Below are 22,790 nucleotides of genomic sequence, written 5' to 3'. Positions count from 1 at the left end.
ACGAACTTCAAAACGTGACAAATTTATCCACAAACTTTTCAAAGTGTTTCAAGTCAGTACAATGTGAACTTTTATCCAGTTAATTGATAGAAGTGATCATGTGCGGTGCACATGACCGCTTTTATGAGGGTATTTATGTCCATTACAACAAACAAACTCAAAAAAATTAAAAAGAAACTAGAAAAATAATAAAACTAAAAGAAAAATATAAAAAGGTAGGTCCCCCTGCTGCTTCCACCTTCCCCCTCCACCCCATTTGTAATCTCATAAAATCCGACTTGAATCACCAAAAATAATTAGATTTGTATCAGAGCTTTGCCCTATCGCCATGAATGATCAATGACTCAAATAAAAAGCCAACAAACCCTTGACACAATCATGCAGAACTACCATCATTTAGGTGTTGCATGTGGGACCTGCATAGTGAAACTCAAGGTGCCATACCAAAAACTATATACAAATATAGCAGCTAAACCCTCTTTCATTGCTGCAACACATGGACAATTAACAATTATAACTGTTCTGTTAATTTCAGAGTACAGCTACAGAGTTGATGAATGCTCCAAAATCAGATAAAAAAATTATCTTCCTTATCATTTTATACTTCACATTAATCATTACCCCCAATTTAACAACTTTTAAACAATCAGTTTCAGTATATCACAAATAGCAATAAACCCTAAACAATAAGAAGCTCAATTTAACAATTAAAACAAACGCCAAAAGCCAGAAATAGAATGCTATGAGTTGAGATCTAATCATTACCAAACAGAGTTTTTTTTTTTTTTCTTGAAAAGACGAAACACAAAACGATCTGAATTCATATACAAAAAACACACACACACGCAGAGCCCACCGAGTGGAGCTCTCACTCACCTAGTGTCACCTAGCTCTTGGCTCACACAGTAATATTATCTGACGATCAAATTGCCACTCCTCACTTCTTGCTATCGTAATTGACGACCTCGGAGTCGGTGACAGACCGCGAGTGCTGCACGATGGACCGTCTGAGCGAGTTGATCCAGTCCTCCTTCTCTTTCTCGGAGTCGGCGATGAAGTATATGGTGTCGGCGCGCGTGGAGAACTCGAAGGCGTACTGCTTGTTGAGGACGTCCTCGGTGCCCTTAACGGTGAGGCACGAGGATGGGGTGCGACGAGGGCCGGGGGAGAGGGAGGGTGGAGGCACCGGGGGGGGGTGGGGGACGGAGGGACCTCCCCTTTTTTTTTTTTTTTTTTTTTGTTTTAGTTTTTTTTTTCCAGTTTTTTTTTTTTTTAGTTTGTTTGTTTTAATGACATAAATACCCTATAAAAGTGGTCATGTGCGGTGCACATGATCACTTCCGTCAATTATTTGGATAAAAATTAACATTTGTACCAACTTGAAACACTTTAAAAAGTTTGTGAATAAATTTGTCACGTTTTAAAGTTTGTGGACCATTTTGAGACACGAGTGAAAGTTGGAGAATCATTTTTGTATTTAACCCTAAATTTTTTAATGAACGACTTGAGATGTCATAAGGCAGGATTTGAAAAACTCTAAAATATAACTTGGGAAGTGTCATGACATGACTTTCAATGTTGTTAGGTACAATATTCAATGTATCAAAGTTATAAACACTTAAAATATCTCGAAATACGAACTAAAATGTTTAAGTAATGATTTTAGATGTTCTAAAAAACAACTTGAGATGTCCTAAGGTAAGACTTGAGCAAACCTACGATATGACTTGGGAAGTGTCACGACATGATTTGTGACAAATCGTGTTTACTCAATAATGTGTTTGTAAGTTGTGGTGGTATTTCAAATCTTTACAACAAAAAATTGAATGTACATATGTTAGTAGGTTATTTTTAGAAGTAAGGAAAATACTTAAATGGTAATTTTCTACCTAATATTAGGATAAATCTCAAATTCGAATGCCCTCCACCATATCCAAAAAGAGTTAATTATACTTACACTTCATGAGATTTATCGTCTTTTCACATACACCCTATGAGGTTTCAACAATTACACATACACCCCATGAAGTTTAAAAACTGTTGCATATAACCTCCTATAATAAGACGAAAAATGATGAGAAACTATGCAAAATGGCATGTTAAGAAGTTAAATGGCCTAATACGATTATTCAAGGTGTAAGGTACAATCTCAATACAAATATTTTTTTTTTCTCTTGTAGGGGGTTATATGCAATTTTTTCTCTTGTAGGGGGTTATATGCAATAATTTTGAAACCTCAGAGGGTGTATGTGTAATTTTTGAAACCCCATGGGGTGTATGTGAAAAAACGATAAACCCCAGGAGATATAAGTGTAATTAACTCTATCCAAAAAACACAAAAAATATAGAAGTCGGTCAAGTGGGCTGAAACGGAATGGGCTGGACTGTTTACAAAATTTACATTGCCGGCCCACTATATTACCCAAATCCAAGACACTGCCACAAAAAAAAAAATTATAAGGGAAAGAGAAGATTTTTTTGGACCCTTGTATCCCCTTCAATATAATCGGACGGAAACCACAGCCATCGGGATTTTTCCCTCTTTCTCCCTTCAATCCTTAACGTTTAGAACCATTTCAGCTCAGAAACTCTTTCGCTGCTACTAAAGGTTCGTATTTGATTCTCTGCCTCCGCTATTTTTTTCCCATTCCGTGTTAGGATTTGGTCAAATTCTTCTTCTTTGTTCCCTGATGTAAGGCTAGGGTTTTTCATAATTTGTGTTCTTGCCGTGTTCTGGTACTCGGAAATAATGTTCGATTTAGGTTTTAGTTTATGGGGTTTTTTTTTTCTTGTTTTGGTGTAGGTTGGTGTTTGTTTAATTAATATTATTTGATGCTGGATTTATTAGTTGCTATCCAAGCTGATTAATCATTGTCTTAAAGTTCTGCATTTGATCACTTTGTTTAACTTTAGTTTACTATTTGAAATTTTGATACTTTGTATCTGTTTTGTTGGAACAAAATGAAAAATCATATTTTTAATTTTCCATAATCTAATCTGAAATTTCGGAAAAAAAAGACAAGCTTAAGTAGAATCATCTTCCTTGAATTCTCTCCTGTTTAAGATTCCAAGTCTTTTAAGATGATCATTGAATCATCTTCCTTGAATTCTCTCCGAGTAGAATCATCTGTTATTCTTGTTTGCTTGTATATCGGTGCACTGATTGATTTGATCATTGTCTTTGATTTTTGTGCAGTTCCATAAGTAGCTTATCACCATGGCAGCTCTGAAGGAGCTTCTTCCGCCTGCAAAATCAACCACAACGACCTATTATGACCACTCAAATGATCCATGGTTCAAGCAGCGGTTCAGTTCAGCTGAGGTGGAAAAAGCTTCTGTTATCAAGCCTAATCCCGTGCCTCCTTACTTGAAGCGTCAGGGCTTTGTTCCTCGGAAGGTTGAGGACTTTGGGGATGGTGGTGCTTTTCCGGAGATTCACATAGCTCAGTACCCTCTTGGCATGGGCAGGGACAAGTCCTCAAAGCCCGGAACGAAGATTCTTCCAGTTACTGTTGATGCCCATGGAAACATTGCATATGATGCTATTGTTAAGCAGAATGAGAATGGGAGAAAAATTGTCTACTCGCAACATAAAGATCTTGTGCCTAAAATTTTGAAAAATGAGGAAGAGAATGATGATGATGATGAGGATGAGGAGATGCAGAAAGTAATTGAAGAAACAACAGCAGAAACAAAAGCTGCACTTGAGAAGATTGTGAATGTGAGATTGAGCGCTGCACAGCCAAAGAATGTGCCCAAACAGTCGTCTGACTCGAAATTTATCAAGTATAAGCCATCACAGAAATCAGTGGCATTTAATTCTGGTGCCCAGGAAAGGATTATCAGGATGGTAGAGATGCCTGTGGACCCACTTGAGCCTCCTAAGTTCAAGCATAAGCGAGTTCCAAGGGCTTCTGGTTCCCCACCTGTGCCAGTCATGCATTCCCCTCCTCGGCCAGTGACTGTGAAAGACCAGCAGGATTGGAAGATTCCGCCATGTATTTCAAACTGGAAGAACCCAAAAGGGTACACAATCCCGTTGGACAAACGTCTTGCGGCTGATGGGAGAGGCCTTCAAGATGTTCAGATTAATGATAATTTTGCAAAGCTTTCTGAATCTTTGTATGTAGCAGAGCAGAAGGCAAGAGAGGCAGTTGCAATGAGATCTAAAGTTCAAAAGGAGATGATGATGAAGGAGAAGGAAAGGAAAGAGCTGGAACTGCGGGAATTAGCACAGAAAGCTCGTTCTGCTAGAACGGGTGCAGCACCTCCTGCTGCTGTTCCAATGCCTTCTGAGAAAATGTCAATGGATACTGACTTGAGAGGGGATTATGAGCGTCCAAGGGAAAAGGAGATGGATTATCCCAAGGAGACTAGGGAGGAAAGAGAAGAGAGGTTGCAGAGGGAGAAGATCCGTGAGGAGCGACGCCGAGAGAGGGAAAGGGAGAGAAGGTTGGAAGCCAAAGATGCAGCGATGGGGAAGAAAAGTAAAATTACAAGAGATAGAGATCGTGATGTTAGTGAGAAAGTTGCCCTTGGCATGGCTTCTGCCGGAGCAGGAAGAGGTGGGGAGGTTATGTATGACCAGAGGCTATTCAACCAAGAGAAAGGAATGGACTCTGGGTTTGCCACTGATGACCAGTACAATGTTTATGACAAGGGCTTGTTTACTGCTCAGCCTACACTCTCAACTCTCTACAGGCCTAAGAAGGATGTTGATGCTGATATGTACGGAGGTGCTGATGAGCAGTTGGATAAGATTTTGAAGACTGATCGCTTCAAACCGGACAAAGGGTTTGGAGGAGCTGCTGAGAGGACAGGTCCCCGAGACAGACCAGTCGAGTTTGAGAAGGATGCTGCTGAAGAAGCTGATCCATTTGGTCTGGACCAGTTTTTGACAGAGGTGAAGAAGGGTAAGAAAGCCATGGAAAAAGTTGGTACAGGAGGGACAATGAGAGCAAGTGCTGGGTCTTCAATGCGAGATGGCCATGAAGGGGGGTCAAGCAGAACTCGTATTGGGTTTGAAAGGGGTCGCTAATAGACTGCTATCCCTTGATGTTTCTTCTTCACACAAGTCATCAATCTGGCTTCACTATTCTCTTATTTGTGAAAGTGTCTTCACAACAAGCCTTGGACTGGCTAAGCTTATATACGGAGAGAGAGAGAGAGAGAGAGAGAGAGAGAGAGAGAGAGAGATTCCCCGTGCACTGGTGAAGCCGTGAAGGTTAACTGTGAAATTGTTTTTTTTTTTGTTTGTTTACATTTTTGTTTGCTGCACTTGTATGTGATATTTTAATCAGTTGTACTTCTCATCCTTCCTATTTATTATTGTTGGAATGTCATGAAAAACTGTTATGGATTACACCAATTTCATGTGACCTTATATTTATACCTAATGTTTTTGTCAGTTACACGGAGTGTTGAACAATTAAATTGATAAAGAGTTGCATGACTCACTATATGACGCCAGGCTTTAGAAAAAAGAAAGCTGGAAAAGTGTGTTATTTTTGGATTTCCAAAACAATAATGTTAGTTGTCCCACATTTGTATCCCACCTGATGTGTCAATACTTTACTGGAAGGGTATTTCTTTTTTCTTTTTTAGGTTTTAATTTTTAATTTTTAGTGTCTAATGTATGAATGCCATGTAAGATGGTATGAAATTGTGGTATACAAATGTGGTAAGTGTAGCATTACTGGGATTGTATTAAATCTTTGACACTCCTGTTGATACGTCATACGTGTGAGTTTAAAAGAGAAAAGGAAAGTTGCTAAAAAAACTAAAGAAAAAAGGAAAGGGTTTTTTTATTGGCAATCCTGGGGTGTTTAGGAATAGAGTTTCCTGGTGTGTTTAGGAAGTCCCCGCACCAGTACACTATAAATATGAGGCGAAGGGTTTAGGCTTTAGGAAAAAGCTTGAGTCAATATGAAACCGAATCCTGTACCTGTTCCTTGGAAGGTAGAGGATTTTGGGGATGGCGGTGCTTTCCCGGAGATAATTCACACAGCTCAGTACCCTCTTGGTATGGGGAGCAGGGACAAGTCCTCAAAACCCAGAACGAAGACTCTTCCAGTTACTGTTGGTGTTCATAGAAAATTAGAAATATAGCGTTTGATGCTACTGTTAAGCAGAACGAGAATGCCAAAAGAATTGTCCACTCACAATTTAAGCACCTTGTGCCTAAAATTCTAATGGACGATTATGATTTTGGTTATGATTTGGATGAGGAGGAGACGAAGATACTGAAGGTGATTGAAGCAACGACAGCAGAATCAAAAGCTGCTCTTGAGAAGATTATGAATACGAGATTGATGAGGGTTCACAAGCAGTCGTCTGCAGACTCGAAATTTATCAAGTATAAGCCATCAGAGAAATAAGTCACATTTAATTCTGGTGCTAAGGAGAGGATTATAAGGATGGTGGAGAAGTCTGTGGACCCACTTGAGCCTCCTTCTAAGTCCAAGCTTAAGCGTGTTCCAATGGCTTCTGGGTCCCCGCCGGTGCCGGTCATGCATTCCCCTCCTTGGCCAGTGACTGTGAAAGACCAGCAGGACTGGAAGATACCACCTTGTGTTTCAAATTTGAAGAACCCAAAAGGGTTTACAATCCCATTGGAGAAGCGTCTTGCTGCTGATGGGAGAGGCCTAAAGGATGATAGGATTAATGACTCTTTTGCTACGCTTTATGAGGGTTTGTGTGCAGCAGACAAGAAGGCTAGAAAAGCCGATCCAATGTTAATTGTGTTGAAGAAGCTGATCCATTTGGTCTCGACCAGTTCTTGGCGGCGGTGAACAATGCATGACACTCATGAAGGTGGAGTGGGCAGAAACTCGCACTCGGTTTGAAACTCGAGTGTCTCTCTTCACATAAAGATTTCAAGTTATCATGTGGTTTCATTTGTTCTCCCAAAGCCCTTTTTCTTTGGCAAATCTTGTAGTTTGTGAACTTTGAATATCCATACTTTTATTTGTGAAATAGTGTTTTTACATTTTTGTTTAAATAATATTCAGTATTTTTCAGACGATATTGTCATTCATTAGTATAATGAAAAACTGTTAAGGATTTGCAGGAAGTTCATGCAATTGATCTGCAAAACTTCCTGCAAGCTTATATAATCCACATGTCATGGGAAAGATGACAAAGCTTATGTAATGTAAAGCTTTTGATACATCTGTAGTTAAAAGTACATAACCATCCAAAAAAATACAATCAACACGTCATATGGGAAGGATTACAAAATAATAGTAAGCAGGGGTGCTCGAAATAAGAAGAAACTAAAGCAACATTCAATTGCCAAGTGCAGTTATTGAGCCATTCAAAACTTAGCAATTTATAATTCTTTTAATGAGCCTGTCCTTTTGAAGTTGCGTATCCCATCTAATTAGTCTCCTGAGGCAGTCACCTTCACCACGCCTGCAAGCAACATTGATGAGAACTCAAACATTACAATTTACAAATAATAGTTCAATATTAAGGAGAGACTCACAATCACTGGGAGTAACATAAATAGTCGAGAAAGAATACCTTCATTGCACTTACGGGATTCTGGTGCTTACATGATATTATGTTGGCAAAGCTGAAGCCATGAACACTTTTAAGCAAATATATTAGAATCAATTTGCTCTACATTTGGGAATATTTGTCTCAAGGCAGCAACATAGTTTGGAGATTTTGCCTGGAATAGGAGATGCGTGATCAAATATGGGAAATCTTAATAGCATATGAAATGCATTTGCCAACATAAGAATTGCCACAAAAAAGAAGATGCACAACCAATCATATTTTTATGTGTATATGTATAAGAGTGTTTGTCAATCTTCTTTGCCACATAAAAAAACAGGACTTCTTTCAATCTTTTACCATACACCAGTTCATAGAGACACAGAGTAAGATTGGCCTGTCTTCATGGTACTTCTGGACATGAAATCCTAGAAATCTCACAGCCACTATAACCAGGCATTGGACTTCTAACAAACAATCATAGTTTTGCTGCTATCACTAACTTTCACCACTTAAGTTTTTTCAGCAAAGCATTAGAGGCGCATGAACTCTCACCACTTAAAATTTCTGAACAGGCCAATTTTTAAGTTCCTTAAACTGCAGGATAATCATTTTGAAACAATACAATAGTAAAAAAGATGCAGATAACCATACACATGGATTGTTTGCAAAGTAGATAGTAATGAGCTTCTCTCTTGAACCAGCAACAGCTTCAGCAATGCCTTCAAGTGACTCTACCTGGTTGTCATTGAGCCATAGGTCTTCTAACCTATACACAAGATTACAATCAGCAGGTAGAATCAATAATGAAAGACAAGACAGCATTAAATAAAGAAAAAAAGGAGAATGCATACATTGTTAGGTTTTGAATATCATCCACCGATGTTAGCTTATTAGATGATACATCCAAGACACGGAGATTGACTAAGGTCGAGAGGCCTTCCATTTTTGAAATACCATTATGACTCAGGTACAGTTCCTCTAGAGCAACACATTCCTAAAAAGGGGGGAGAGCGACCCTCAATATTTATACAACAAATGCATTCGAGAGTTTGCCCCCAAAAAATCATCAGGACGAACCCGTACCTCGAATCCTGTCATAGAAGTTAAGCGATTGCTTTGCAAGCTAATCTTCTTGATGCATTTTAGCCCACATAAATTCACTGCCTTAATACGATTCTGCCCCAGCCACAGCTCTTGTAAATTTGTCATATTTTGCAAACTCTGCATCACCTGAATTGGCACCACACATACCCAGAATTACAATGAGACGGATACTACATTACAACATTGACATGCATTGAAGTACATACTTTCAAATGCTCCTTAATTTGCTAAGAGAACTAACCCGTAATCGGTTGGAACCGAGCTCAAGAATTTGGAGTTCATGGAGGTGGTCAATCTCTTCGATCTTGGCGACTTCATTTTTGGACACATAGAGTTCCTTGAGGGTGTTGGAGACCATGGCCAATCCATGTAACGACGTAATCTCATTGAACGAAACATCGAAAACCAGAAGCTTCTTGAATATACTAACATCAGGTACTTTCATTAGCTTATTATCCCTCAACACCAACTCCTGCAAGCCATATTATCTATTAGGTTTCCCGGGAACCAAACAAACCGCCAAGAAAATCGCATGTAATTTCATTTTTTATTTGAAAAAAAAAAAAAAAGCCATGAAAGTAATTAAATACCTCGAGATCGGATAGAGCGTCCCAGGCGGAGATCGGTTCCACGGCGGCATCTTCGATGAGATTTTGGCGGAAAGAGAGCTTTTTCAGGTTCGAGAGGGTTGCAATCCGAGTATCCAATCTTGAGAGCCGGTTCGCCGTCAGGTCTAACTCGGTTAGACTCGGTGTTAACTCGACCGAGTCGAGGTCGTGGAGCTGGAAGCTGGTGAGATCGAGGGCCGTCGAGGAAGAATCGTCCTCCACCATTGGATCATCGTTCTGTTCCGGGTTTGGACCCGGTGGTGCTTGGGTCTGCTCGTCCATTGAAGAGAATGGTTTTCGCGAGGTTGCGTTTTGCAGTTGTTTTTTTTATTTTTTATTTCCTGTTATTTTGGCTTTTATTTACGCTTGTTTTATTTTTTTCTCAAAAAGACAAAAGCCCGGGCTTAGGCGTTACCCGACCCTGCCGGAAATATTTGGGCCCCGCATACGGGCCGGTCGGGTTGAACATATTTTCAACCCTATAAATATGGGGCTTCTAAGGAAACCCACTCGAACTTTTGCAACCCGCTCAAATTTTCTTTTCCTTTAACCTTCCATGTTTGTCCCCCATTTATTATAGAAAAAAGAAAAATGTCTAAATTAAACCCTGGTGTCGCCGCTTCTTTGCACATCGTGTTCTTTTGAGATTGTTGCTGGGTTTGGGTTTGGATAGAATTATTCGAGGTTCAATTTCTCTTCTTTTTCATTTTCATTTTGTTCCTCGTTATAAGTTGTTTGGTTTTTATTTTGCGATGCTGTAATTTTAGATTAATTACATGTGTTTTGTTATGTCTTGGTTATCATGTTTTCTTCTTTTGATCTGAGTCACTTGAATAATTTTTGTTGGTTTTTGTGTGATTGTTCTGTTCTGTAATTGTTTGACAGTAGTAGCTTTTCCATTGTGTTTGACTGGAGCTTTTCTTTTTATAAATAATCTTTTGTTTAATTGTCAGTAACAAAATCTTATTATTTGTTTTTAGCTTGCCTGGCTTGTGCTTTGTTATTGTTGTGTGTTTTCGATCAGGTTTTTTCTTATTCGCTTAATTAGTTTTGGTGTTGTAGTGGTCGATATGGAGATTACATCAAAGGAAAAAGACTGTTTTTTCTACATGATGATGGACGATAGCACCTATTTTCGCCTAAGTCTGCGGGAGATTTTTGAAGGGATGGAAACGACCTACACCAATGTGCATGGAACGGTAAACCTTCCAGAGGAACAAATGATACGTATAATGCAAGGTCCTAAAGTTTTCCTCCTGGGGAATCAACATGTTTATTGTTTGGACTCGGTTGCTACGGATTGTCCCTCCATCTTCCCACCGGAACCGGACACTTCCATTCATAAGATTTCCAGGCTTATTCATCGGAAATGCAGCACTCAAAATCCTCCTATCGTGGAAACACTCGAGGGTAAAATCTATGTTCTGGCTACACCACCACGACCAAAACCTAAGTTTATCGCCCAAAACCTAAAATGTATGCATGCAGAAACACAGAGAACATCACCACTCTTTTTTCTGGTTTTCGATCCCTCAAATAATTCATGGAAACATCTTTCTTATCCCCCCCACCTCAAAGGATCATTTCGTAGTTTTAAGGTTAATTCTTCTAAAAAACCACCGTATGTGGAGAGATACTGTGCTTGGGGACACAAGCTCCTTGTTTATGGTGCTGGCTCAGCTTCAGGAACTTCCTACATGTATGACACGCGGCTTGACAAATGGGTCGAATTTTTGGATTTCGAGGCCATGGCTTTTGTTGAGGTTCATGGTTTCTTTATTGCTGTGAAAAGACACCCTAGAAGAGTTGTTGCTTCCCGGTTGGATTCAAATGGAATCCCTGGGCCGGAGTTTAAGGTTCTGCATCAGCTTGATGATATATTCTGCCCTTTTTTACGGCTGGATAAATGTTTCATGGGTAGATGTGGTGGGGACCTTTTGTGGATAGTGCATTCTTCTGAGTATAGTCATGAATGTTATACTACTCATGTAGCCATTTTTCAAGTTTCCATATCACTTGACCATGCCGGCGATCCAGTCTTGTCTGCACATCTCCATGCTGCAGGAGGATATCATTTGGGTGGCATGGCATATTTTGGGTTGTCTTCGGCTTTCGCCATGCTTCAATATTCGAGCAATGATGATATTAGTGAGAAACAGTTGGCGGTCAAATCACTTCGTTATCATCATCATTATCATTTTGAAGATTCTGTGCCTTGTAGGTTCAACAGTGGATGGATAGGTTTTTCTGAACCTAGGCTGGCTTCTTCATCTGGAATTTCTGAGACTTCTCATTCATCTGGATCACCACCCGTATGTATAATCACACAACTTTAGTCTTGTTGCTTTTAATTTCGTCATGAATTTGGGTGGGTCATTTTTAATATTTAAATTAGATTCAAGTTTTTAACGCCCACTTGGCTGAAATACTACATGTCCTCATGTCCTTATATTCCTTTGCACTAGAGTTGGGTATGTATGACTTAAGTCTTAATTTTCTCAACAGTTGGGGATTCTTCCATTTGATACACGTCTTTTTCAAGAATGGTTTGTCCCATTGAGAAGCGTAGAAGATATTCATGAGGTGAAATTTCTCTCATGCTTTATTTAATTGTCTCTGTCATTGCCTGCAAACTAGATGTAAATTGACGTATTGGAATTGCTATGTATCAGAAATTTAAGAATTACTGCCTTCGAAAATTGACAACCAGTCCTTGGCATGATTCCTTTGGCCTTCAAGTGGAGACGAGGTTTACAAGCGAACTGCTGGGGAGTATAATTACAAAGGGTTTCCTTACCATCAACAGGCAAGCAGCGGTGAATGGGGAAAGATCTAGTTGGCCGTCTGTTGGTAAGTAGGAAGAGTTTATTTGATTTTTAATTTTTTATCATCGATAGTTTAACATGAATTGTTATCGAGAAAGAGCTTAATATGAATACTCATTGAGAACGAGTTTAACATGAATTCTTATCAAAAAAGAGTTTTTAACATGAATTATTATCAAGAAAGAGTTTAACATGAATTATTATCAAGAAAGTGTTTAACTTGAATTCTTATCAATAAAGAGTTTAAGATGAATCACTGAAGTCACTTAATGATTACAAGATTGTAGGCCTCGATGGAACCATAAACTGACTTGAACTTGATGATGTACAATTTAGAAATCCATTTGAGTTTCAATTAAGCATCCGTTTGCGACTTTTCATTTGTATTTATTTCTGTAAACTGACCTTATGCTCTGCGAATTCCTCTTATTTAGTAAAAGTTTTCAATTTAAAAATGTTAATGTTAAAGGTCTAGAGATTGAGATGGAAGCTCTTTATTTGGTTAATTTATTAGAGAACATCTTGCTTAAGAGTATTTCCCTTCCTGTCTAGCTCCTTCCTCATACCAAATCTAGAAACTTTGCTTATTTATATATACTGTAACTTCTGATTTGTTTTCAGGATGGGGATATGTTTATCAGAAAGCCCGCTTGGATTTTTTCTGTTCCAAGGAGAAGTTGGATGCTCTTGTTGACAAATGCAAGGCTCTTCCATCTCTAACATACGTTGCCATGAACAGAGAAGGCAGTTGGATATCTAATATTGGTCAAACAGATGTGAATGTGGTAACGTGGGGAGTCTTCCCAGTAAAGAAGATGATCGAACAAACTGTTGTGGATTATGCCAGTTTCCTTCTTTTGAAGGATAAGGCATTTGAAATCTGGACAAGAGGATGGGCCAGCTTTTACCCTGAGGGCGACTCATCTAGGAAATTGCTTGAGGAGGTTTGCTTTATTAATGATTATGGTTTGATTCTTCAAATGCCTGCCTATCACACAGCCCTGGGGACACCTTTTTTTACTCATTTTTTGGTTAGCATTTAGTTTTGTTATGTTAACATGGTCTTGTTCTCATGACTTCTGCAGGTGCACAACAGCTACTTCTTGGTCAGTTTGGTAGATGATGACTACATACATGGAGACCTTTTTGCTATTTTTGCTGATTTCTGAATGAGCTCTTCAATTTCTTACAGAAGCCAACATAATCATTCATCATCATCATCATTCATCAGAAGCCAACATCAAAATGAGATCAGATGGTACTATATTACCACTAACTTTGTCTACTTTGATTAATCTACACACATCTTCTGGTTTAAATTTAATGCCCTGTTCATTATGTTAACTATTGGTCTCTCTACTACCAAATCCCAGAGGACCTATCAAGCTTACCCATCACAGCATTCTTGAAACTAATGGCTTCCTGAACTTGTGAACAAGACCTCTGCATCCTCACCCCCCAGTCATACTACTCGAGGCCTCTGCTTCGGAGCATGTGAGACCTCAACTTGGACTTGAAAGGTGTTTGTATTTTGTTGTTGCAGAAGGACTTGAATGGTGGATCACCAAAAGAGAGAGGAGAAATTTTCAATGAATGGGATGATGGATGCAGACTTTTGAGAGAAAAAGGAAATGTGAAGTTATTGATTTGAATGATCACTCACGGGTCTTGCTTTTCACAACTGCGATGATTTGAATGATCGATATATTTACTATACTATAAGTGTAATTAATCTAATGTAAATATATATGAAATTGTTTTCCATTTTCCAAAGAATAATTTGAATCAGTCAAGGAAGTAGGAATTCTGAAATTATGGGAGAGTAATTGTCTTTTTGAATGAATAAGCGGACAGTTGAAATTATAGGGACAGTGTCACAACTAGGACAGCTGAAGGACTTTTCAAATATTGGCCAAACTTGAAGTATATGGAACCCACCTATGCAGGGTCTTTTTTAACCGAATAATCTTGTCAAGTATAAATGAAAAAAGTTTGTAATGATATTGTACTTACTTTTTCAGACAAAAAAAAAGTCTATATTGAATAAATAAAAAACTATAGAAGTTGCTTTGTCAACTTTTGTAGTTACAAATTTACAATGAGCAAATAGTTCCATGGCATTTGAAAAGACAAATGACCTCAAATTAAAGCTCATTAAAAACCGAACAATACTTGGGTCACCTTGACCGCAAAAAAATCAGTTTGGTGGGGCCGGCTTAAAATTAAAATTGTTCATTTTTTAGATTATTTATTCAAAATTATTTATGTAAAAAATCAATTCAATCAAAAATTATTTGGTTATATAACTGTTATCGAATAAATAGACGGTTATCAATTAATTAATCTATTTAATAACAGTTGTACAACAAAATAATTTTCAATTAAGTAAATTTTTTGCATAGATGATTGGGAAAGGAAGTGGTGGTGTTGTACCACTTGTTCGTCATAAATAGGTTGGAAACCTATTTGCCTTGAAGGTCACTATCCTAGTAACTTTCTTACCTTCTTCGACTTGCCTCTATTGTGTTCTGTCAATTTATCAGTTTCTTCTGTTATGCAAATTTATATGGCCCTGTCTCAAGGTGATGTGTTATGCATATTAGTGCGAGTTATGTGGTGGTGAAAGAGGAAGGGAAAACAAAAGCTCTCTGTAGTTCCATTTACTACTTCTAGTTTGGTGACTCTTTAAAATTAAATTTCAAAATGTTGATGGAGGTTATGGAAATTGTTTTAGTAAAGACTTGGGTAGATTGTAATCCTCATTATCCATTTTTCTCTCTCATTCTAATACTTGTATTCACATCTTTCTCTTACCTCAGATATAAATGTGGTTCTTCTTTTCAGTTCAGTGTTACATAAGATAAATATCTGACATAATTAGGATATTGTTCTTATAGTTCAGGAAGTTAGATAAGTGAGTATTACTAGGAATTCTTTTCTGTTATGCTTTACAGGTCATCCAGATGAACATACAAGAGGAAATTCGTAAACAGATTGTGCAGGAGCTGAAAATAAACCAAGCAGCACAATGTCCACATGTGGTGGTTTGTTACCACTCCTTCTATCACAATGGAGCCATTTCTCTTGTGTTAGAATACATGGATCGTGGATCTCTTGCAGATGTGATCAGACAAGTTAAAACAATTCTTGAACCATATCTTGCAGTCGTTTGTAAGCAGGTATATGAGCTTATCACTTTTTAATTAATTGTGTAGCCTAAAATCACTTGCAATGTTTTGAAGAAGAAGAAGTCATTTGTTCCCCTGAGCTAAAAGATCTATTCTTGTGCATCAGGTTTTACAAGGTCTTGTATACTTGCACAATGAAAGGCATGTAATACATAGAGACATAAAGCCATCCAATCTGCTAGTAAACCACAAAGGGGAGGTGAAGATTACTGATTTTGGTGTGAGTGCTTCACTAGCTAGCTCTATGGGTCAAAGAGACACTTTTGTTGGTACTTACAATTACATGTCGGTAAGTGACGGTCTGTCTCTCCGTTTTAGATTTTTTTCACATGTAATACATTGAATTGGCTGGTTTTTTTTCATCTTTGCTCTGGAGCTCAAAACTATTGTCTTTGTTTTCTAGCTTAGTGCACGCTACAGATAAATGCAGAATATGAATTATGAAACCATGATATTAATTTCTCTTTCAGCCAGAGAGAATTAGCGGGAGTACTTGATGACTATAGCAGTGATATTTGGAGTTTGGGCTTGGTAGTACTTGAGTGTGCTATCGGGAGGTTTCCTTACATGCAATCTAAAGATCAACAAACCTGCCAAGCTTTTATGAGCTTTTGGAGGCAATTGTGGAAAGCCCACCACCTACTGCCCCAGCAGATCAATTCTCTCCAGAGTTCTGTTCATTTGTGTCTGCTTGGTAATCAGTTATTTGCATGTATTCTTCACCTTTTATATATCTAAGTGCAAACTTCTACTGTTATCAAAGAATTTTCTGAAAAAACTTTCATGGACTTTCTGAACGCAAGCTGGGTTGTTCAAATGGGTAAATTTGGTTGTTATCATCTCTCTCCTGCACTTACTCAAATCTTCAGGTATTTTATTTTACATTTTTATTTTTATTTTATTTTTTTTTTAACTTTTGCTTTCTTCTTGTAGACATGTATATTTTGCCGTTTGATTTTTAGAAAGAGAGGGCAAGTGCATGAAAAGGTAACCATGAGTAACATATTCTTGGTTACTACTGATGTTGAACACTTTGCAGCGAAGTTGAGGCTCCCCAATGCCCACAACGCAACCCTTCCAAATTATGACATTGATTCATACTGTGAAATGGTGCGAAACATTCCTGTCCCGGGCGGACTGAGATTGTGCAGTGTGATCTCGAGCATCATATATCAAGCTTAAGAGAAGATGTCCTTACGATCATTGGCAGTACAGGACACTGTCTGTCAGGATAGTGTGCGCCAAAGTTTCTACAATAGCGTAGGTAGTCAAATGAATTTTCAACATTGTATAGAGTCTCACTAACATAATCAAGTTTTTTAATGTAGTAAGAAAATTATTTACACTTGCCCCTAATCTATGCGTCAAAATCTAGTAAATCACCTAACTTAGCTCTTAATCTCTGATTCATTTGCTGAAAAAGTCCTGGATCGTTTCTTGAAAGATTCATAACTATAGTATTAGCTTTTTTCCTGTACTTTCATCTATGGTGAGCCAACAATAATACCGGGTGATGCATGATCGTAAGGACAGTGTAAGTACACCCGGTACATGTATCATGTATCACCCAGTATTATTGTCGGCCCACCAGAGATGCAAGTACAGGAAAAAAACTAATACTATAGTTATGAATCTTCCAAGAACCAATCCAGGACATTTTCAGCAAATGAATCAGAGATTAAGAGCTAAGTTAGATGAGTTATTGGATTTTGACGCAGAGATTAGGGACAAGTGTAAAGAATTTTTTTAACTACATTGAAAATCTTGATTATGTTAGTGGGACTCCATACAATGTTGAAAATTCATTCTACTACCTACGTTATTGTAGAAACTTCGACGCACACTATATTCTGGGCAAAAAAAATTACCATTAAGCAGATCAAACCTTAACCGCTATATGGCCAAGCTATTTATCTGCAGTGCACAATGTTCTCATTGGGTTCAGATTTATGATTGACATGGTGGAACCATTTGAAGCATAGCTGCTTGGTTCGTTCTAATATTTGTTTTTTAATTTTTGGTCAAAGATTTTTGTCTAAATTAAACTTTTGCCTATTTTTTATGGTTTTTTGTTTTAAGTTTGATTTGTTTGCTTTTAATTTTTTGGCCTCATGGCCGTTTGCTTTTTAGTTTGCTTGTTTATGCATTTCTTGTACCCCCATATGGCTCTTTCTATTTAATGAAAGATGATGTTAAATTGATTGTCCTGTTATGACTTGTGAGTTAATTTAAATGTGTGTGTTTGAAAACTAAGAAAACAAATAAAACAAATAAAAGCAGTTTGAAGGGAATTTTCTCCTTGATTTTGAAGAAAAAAAAAAAAGCAAAAAAAGAAGAGATTTAAGCCACAAATCCCGAGTTCTTTACAAAATAGACAATTAGTAGTACACATAGTGGAATGAAGAGTAAATGGTATACAAAAAGTCAAGAACAACATATAAATTAAGGTCAACATCAAACACACAACATATAAATACATTTGTGGCATTTAAAAATCTCCATCCATAATCAAACTTATGTCTTGGTTTGTTCAAAATACGTACCATGTAACCTAACTACCATGTTAGGTACGCAGAAAACATATATTTTCATCCACAATCAAACCCATGTCTTGGTTTGTACAAAATAAATAAACCATGTAACCCAGCTATCGTGTTAGGTATGTACAAAAGATATATCCAAAATGATTATTAAATGTAGCTTTAAGAAATTGAAGAGCTCGTTCAGAAAACAGCAAAAAGGTCCCCACCATGTATGTAGTCCTCATCTACCAAATTGACCAAGAAGTAGTTGTTCTGCACCTGCAGAAGTCATGAGAACAAGATCATGTCAACGTAAAAAAAGGTGTCCACAGGGCTGTGTGATAGGCATGCATTTGAAGAATCAAACATAATTATTTAATATGTAGTAAACAGGCAAGAAGATACTAGGATGAAAAAAGCAAACCTCCTCAAGCAATTTCCTAGATGAGTCGCCCTCAGGCTCAGGGTAAAAGTTGGCCCATCGTCTTGACCAGATTTCAAATGCCTCATCCTTGAAAACAATAAAACTGGCAAAATCCACGACAGTCTGTTCAACTGTCTTCTTTTCTGATACATAGCAAATCCATTCTACCGCATTCACATCTGTTTGATGAATATTAGATATCCAATTCCCCTCTCTGTTCATGGCTATGTACTTTAGAGATGGAAGAGACTTGCATTTCTCAACAAGAGCATCCAACTTTTCCTTGGAACAGAAAAAATCCAACCGGGCTTTCTGATAAACATATCCCCATCCTGAAAACAAATCAAATGGTATGAGGAATGAGACAGGAAGGGAAGTACTCTTAAGCAAGATGTTCTCTAGTAAATTAACCAAATAAAGAGCTTCCATCTCAATCTCTAGAACTTTAACATTAACATTTTCAAATGGAAAACTTCTACTAAAATAAGAGGAATTAGCAGAGCATAGTTTCATAGAAATAAATACAAATGAAAGCCACAAGTTCAAGTCAGTTTATGGTCCCATCGAGACCTACACTCTTCTAATCATTAAATGACTTCAGTGATTCATGTTAAACTCTTCTTGATAAGAATTCATGTTAAACACTTTCTTGATATGAATTCATGTTAAACACTTTCTTGATATGATTTCATGTTAAACTCTTGATGATAAAAATCAAATAAACTCTTATAAAGCCCCCCTCACAAACACACTACTTACCAACAGATGGCGAACAACATCTTTCCCCATTCACTGCCGGTTTCCTGTTGATGGTAAGGAAACCCTTTGTATTTATGCTCCCCAGCAGTTTTCTTGTAAACTGTGTCTCCACTTGAAGCTCATAGGATCCATGCCAAGGACTGGTTCTCAATTTTTGAAGGCAGAATTGCCTAAATTTCTGATACATATATAGCAATTCCAATACGTCAATTTACATCTAATTTTCTGGCAATGATGAAGACAAATAAACTGTGAAAAATTTCACCTCATTAATATCTTCAACGCTTCTCAATGGGACAATCCATTCTTCAACGAGATGTATTTGATATGGAAAAATCTCCAACTTCTGAGAAAATTAAGACTTAAGTCATACATAGCCAACAATAGTGCAAAGGAGAAATATAAATAAGGACATATAGTATTTCAGCCAAGTGGGCGTTAAAAACTTCAATCTAATATAAATATAAAAAAAGATCCACCCAAATTCATAACAAAATTAAAAGCAACAAAACTAAAGTTCTGTGATTATACATACAGGTGGTAATCCAGATGAAAGAGAAGATTCAGAATCCCTAGATGAAGAACCCAGCCTTCCATGAGGTTCGGAATGATCCTCAGATGAACTCATCCGTCTTCTCTTGACAAAATGAGGCTCAGAATTTTCAGATGAAGAACCCTGGAGTGAATGATGATGACAACGTGGTGTGACTGACAACTCTTTCTCCCTAATATCATCCTTGTTCAAATATTGAAGCATGGCAAAAGCCGAATACAACCTATCAGATTGTGTTATGTCATGAGAGTGATCCACAGCCAAATGATATTCTTCTGAAGCCTTGAGATGAGCAGACAAGAATGGATCGCCGGCATGGTCAAGTGAGATGGAGACTTGAAAAATGGCTACATGAGTATAACATTTATAATCATTGTCATTGTTAGAAGAATACACTATCCACAAAAGGTCCCCACCACATCTACCCATGAAACATTTACCCAGCTGTAAAAAAGGGCAGAATATATAATCAAGCTGATGCAGAACCTTAAACTCCCGCCCAGGGATTCCATTTGAATCCAACCGGGAAGCAACAACTTGTTTAGGGTAGCTTTGCACAGCAATAAAAAAACCCTGAACCTCTACAAAAGCCATAGCATTGTAAATCCAAAATTCCAACCATTTCTCAAGCCGCGTGTTATACATGTAAGAAGTTCCTGAAGCTGAGCCAGCACCATGAACAATAAGTTTGTGTCCCCAAGCACAGTAGCTCTTCACATACGGCGGTTTTTTAGAAGAAGCCTGAAAACTACGATATGATCCTTCGAGGTGGGGGGGATAAGAAAGATGTTTCCATGAATTATTTGAGGGATCGAAAACCCGAAAAAAGCGTGGTGATCTTCTCTGTGTTTCTGAATGGATATGTTCGTCTGTAGATGCAACAAGACCAAGCATCCTCTCAGCTGACTTCTTTGGTGGAGGTGGTGTTGCCAGAACATAGATTTTACCCTCGATTGTTTCGAGAATAGGAGGATTCTCAGTGCTGCATTCCTGATGAATAAGCCTGGAAATCCTATGAATGGAAGTGTCCGGGTCCGGGGGGAAGATGGAGGGACAATCCCTAGCAACCGAGTCCAAACAATAAACATGTTGATTCCCCAGGAGAAAAGCTGTAGGACCTAGCATTATATGTATCATTCGTTCATCTGGAAGTTTTACCCTTCCATCCACATTGATGTCGGTCGTTTTCCTCCCTTCAAAAATCTCCTGCAGACTTAGGCGGAAATAGGCGCCATCGTCCATCATCATGTAAAAAAACCAGTCTTTTTCCTTTAATGTAATCTCCATATCGACCACTACAACACCAAAACCAATTAAGCAAATAAGAAAAAACCTGATCGAAAACACACAACAATAACAAAGCACAAGCCAGGCAAGCTAAAAACAAATAATAAGAGATTGTTACCGACAATTAAACAATTATGAAGGCGGAGGTAGCTCCACAATGAATGAATCTTCCTTCAACTCACTTGGAATGAACCAGTTGGGAATTTTCCTTCCAGGAGTTGTAATTTGGAATCGGTTAACAGATTGAGGGAGCAGTGGGTTTTCTTTTTCTTTGGGTCTTTATCTCATTCCAAATTTTATTTCAAGTGAGAGTATACATATATATAGATGGGCTAAACAAAATTGGGACCCTGAAAATTGTGGGCCCTGTGCGAGTGTACTCGCTACACTTGCTCAGAAACGGGCCTGTCGTTATCTCTCTTCAAACACTTGCCTACTGGGATTGCTCCTTCCTCTCCTTGCAATTCTCTTTCCTTATTTCTTGGTTCGATCTACTTAACACTACTCCAATGGTTTTTAGTATTTGTAGTGCTAAACTGTGACCATTAATATAACACAGCAAGATGGGGTAATTGATAGAAGATTTATTTGGTTTGTAGATGGACATTTTATTGGTACTAGACTAATAATGACATGTTTACTAATCCGTAATCGGAATCAAAATAAAGAATTTGATTCCGATTACATATTATTCTTTTGTTTACTAATTATATGAGAATAAAAATATAAATGGGACTCACATGAAATTAGGAATTCAACTTTTTATTTTGGAGGAATTGGATTCTTGGGTGGGAGGTGGTAATCCAATTCCTTATTTTTTTTTCCATTATACCCTAACATTATTAATTAGCATATAAAATAATTTACTTAGAATAAGGGCATTTTAGTAATCAAATGCCCACATGATATCATTCCTACTCCGATTCCAGATAGTTTAGTAAACAGTTTCAATGAGAATCTAATTCCTCCTCAATCCAATTCATCATCAATTCAATTCCTCGTAATTCGATTACAGATTAATAAACATGCCATAAGAATGATACTTGTCGGTCTTTATCAAAAGTGATTAGTGCACAATTTTAAGATGAATGAAACAAGTTAACACGAAGAGTCAAAGACAAATATGAGAAATCAACTAATAAAATGATGTGAAAAATATAAAAAAAAGAAAGAAATAATGCAATTAGAGTTTTTGGGAGTGCGAAAATCGCCTCGTTATATAATATTGACATTGTACATTCGTGACATCCACACAATTTTTATTAGTATTATTATATACTAAATAATTACACACATGACACATTAATGTAGTGTACGAAGTGAGATAGATAGATATTAGAAACAAAATGAAGTAGGTCAAATAAGACCAAATTAGTTCAAACTACTATGCTATAATATATAGATGAGAAACTTCTAATTATCAATATCGATCATACAAATATAATAAAACAAATTTTGGAAAATTTTTAAACTAGAAAGTAGTATTATTATAATTGTGTTAAAACGCAAATATCTCTTAGAAATTGATATATATTTTGTGTGATATTAACGAAATTCTTATTTCTTTTGACCAAGTCATTATATCCTTATATTCAAAGACCTTAGAAGTTTTAGGACCAGAATAGAGCTCTAAAAAAATGATTATGAATTTATGATAATAAATAAATGATTAAATAATTTTTTATATAAATGATATTTTATAAAAATGATTCTTAAATAAAGACATAAAAAATTAAAATTAAAATAAAAATTAAAATGTCCTTCAATAGAAGCTTTTTCAAATGTCCATCAACAACACCTTCTCTCGAATTTTTTTCAGCAAAGAAAAAAAAAACTTTGCTAGAATTTATTTGGTTATTCGAGTTATGACTATTTAGTATTTGCAAATCCATTTATAAATAAAATATTTTTATTTTTAATTTATTTTTTGGTAAATACTTTTGCTTAGGTTCTTACCGTTGAAGCGTAAATGCGTAATCTAATAAATATCCAGTTTTTGTTTTGTGGCACACTGGCA

At 37.2% G+C, this 22,790-nt stretch overlaps 3 protein-coding genes and 4 pseudogenes across 6 annotated transcripts; 5 read left to right on the top strand and 2 right to left on the bottom strand.

Moving 5' to 3' along the window:
- Positions 1-2,468: 2,468 nt before the first annotated feature.
- Positions 2,469-5,323, top strand: LOC147285399 (SNW/SKI-interacting protein pseudogene; annotated as a pseudogene). Its single transcript, XR_015122304.1, has 2 exons — positions 2,469-2,608; positions 3,197-5,323. The product of XR_015122304.1 is annotated as an SNW/SKI-interacting protein pseudogene (transcript).
- A 602-nt stretch (positions 5,324-5,925) lies between these two features.
- On the top strand, positions 5,926-6,377 carry LOC147285398 (SNW/SKI-interacting protein pseudogene; annotated as a pseudogene).
- Positions 6,378-6,416: 39 nt separating this feature from the next.
- On the top strand, positions 6,417-6,791 carry LOC147285397 (SNW/SKI-interacting protein pseudogene; annotated as a pseudogene).
- A 259-nt stretch (positions 6,792-7,050) lies between these two features.
- LOC147285396 (Leucine-rich repeat (LRR) family protein) lies at positions 7,051-9,538 on the bottom strand. The gene is made up of 7 exons (XM_086244446.1): positions 9,198-9,538; positions 8,849-9,079; positions 8,587-8,733; positions 8,355-8,497; positions 8,155-8,269; positions 7,525-7,675; positions 7,051-7,413 (listed from the first exon to the last, which is right to left on the bottom strand). Exons 1-6 carry the CDS (start codon positions 9,495-9,497, stop codon positions 7,595-7,597), a joined length of 1,017 nt encoding a protein of 338 aa, XP_086100572.1. The 5' UTR covers positions 9,498-9,538; the 3' UTR covers positions 7,051-7,413; positions 7,525-7,594.
- A 238-nt stretch (positions 9,539-9,776) lies between these two features.
- Positions 9,777-13,842, top strand: LOC147285395 (uncharacterized). 2 transcript variants are annotated; one of them, XR_015122353.1, is made up of 7 exons: positions 9,777-9,899; positions 10,278-11,527; positions 11,721-11,798; positions 11,888-12,065; positions 12,662-12,984; positions 13,126-13,298; positions 13,414-13,842. XR_015122353.1 is itself a non-coding variant. In XM_086244557.1 (6 exons), the coding sequence occupies exons 2-6, from the start codon at positions 10,286-10,288 to the stop codon at positions 13,207-13,209; spliced, it is 1,905 nt and encodes a 634-aa protein (XP_086100683.1). In that variant the 5' UTR covers positions 9,777-9,899; positions 10,278-10,285; the 3' UTR covers positions 13,210-13,842. The 2 variants fall into 2 exon arrangements, 1 of the variants encoding a protein (XP_086100683.1); XM_086244557.1 differs by having other exon boundaries at positions 13,126-13,842.
- A 600-nt stretch (positions 13,843-14,442) lies between these two features.
- LOC147285394 (mitogen-activated protein kinase kinase 6-like) lies at positions 14,443-15,926 on the top strand (annotated as a pseudogene).
- A 1,875-nt stretch (positions 15,927-17,801) lies between these two features.
- Positions 17,802-21,037, bottom strand: LOC147285393 (uncharacterized). 2 transcript variants are annotated; one of them, XM_086243472.1, is made up of 6 exons: positions 20,896-21,037; positions 19,469-20,781; positions 19,199-19,279; positions 18,934-19,111; positions 18,175-18,506; positions 17,802-18,029 (listed from the first exon to the last, which is right to left on the bottom strand). In XM_086243472.1, the coding sequence occupies exons 2-6, from the start codon at positions 20,771-20,773 to the stop codon at positions 17,952-17,954; spliced, it is 1,974 nt and encodes a 657-aa protein (XP_086099598.1). In that variant the 5' UTR covers positions 20,774-20,781; positions 20,896-21,037; the 3' UTR covers positions 17,802-17,951. The 2 variants fall into 2 exon arrangements, with proteins under 2 accessions (XP_086099598.1, XP_086099599.1); XM_086243473.1 differs by having other exon boundaries at positions 20,892-21,024.
- Between the last annotated feature and the right edge of the window lie 1,753 nt (positions 21,038-22,790).

Source organism: Dryas octopetala, chromosome 5 (assembly GCF_963921425.1).
Source record: "Dryas octopetala chromosome 5, drDryOcto1.1, whole genome shotgun sequence".
Classification (NCBI taxonomy): domain Eukaryota; kingdom Viridiplantae; phylum Streptophyta; class Magnoliopsida; order Rosales; family Rosaceae; genus Dryas; species Dryas octopetala.
This window is presented reverse-complemented; position numbering and strand designations above follow the sequence as displayed.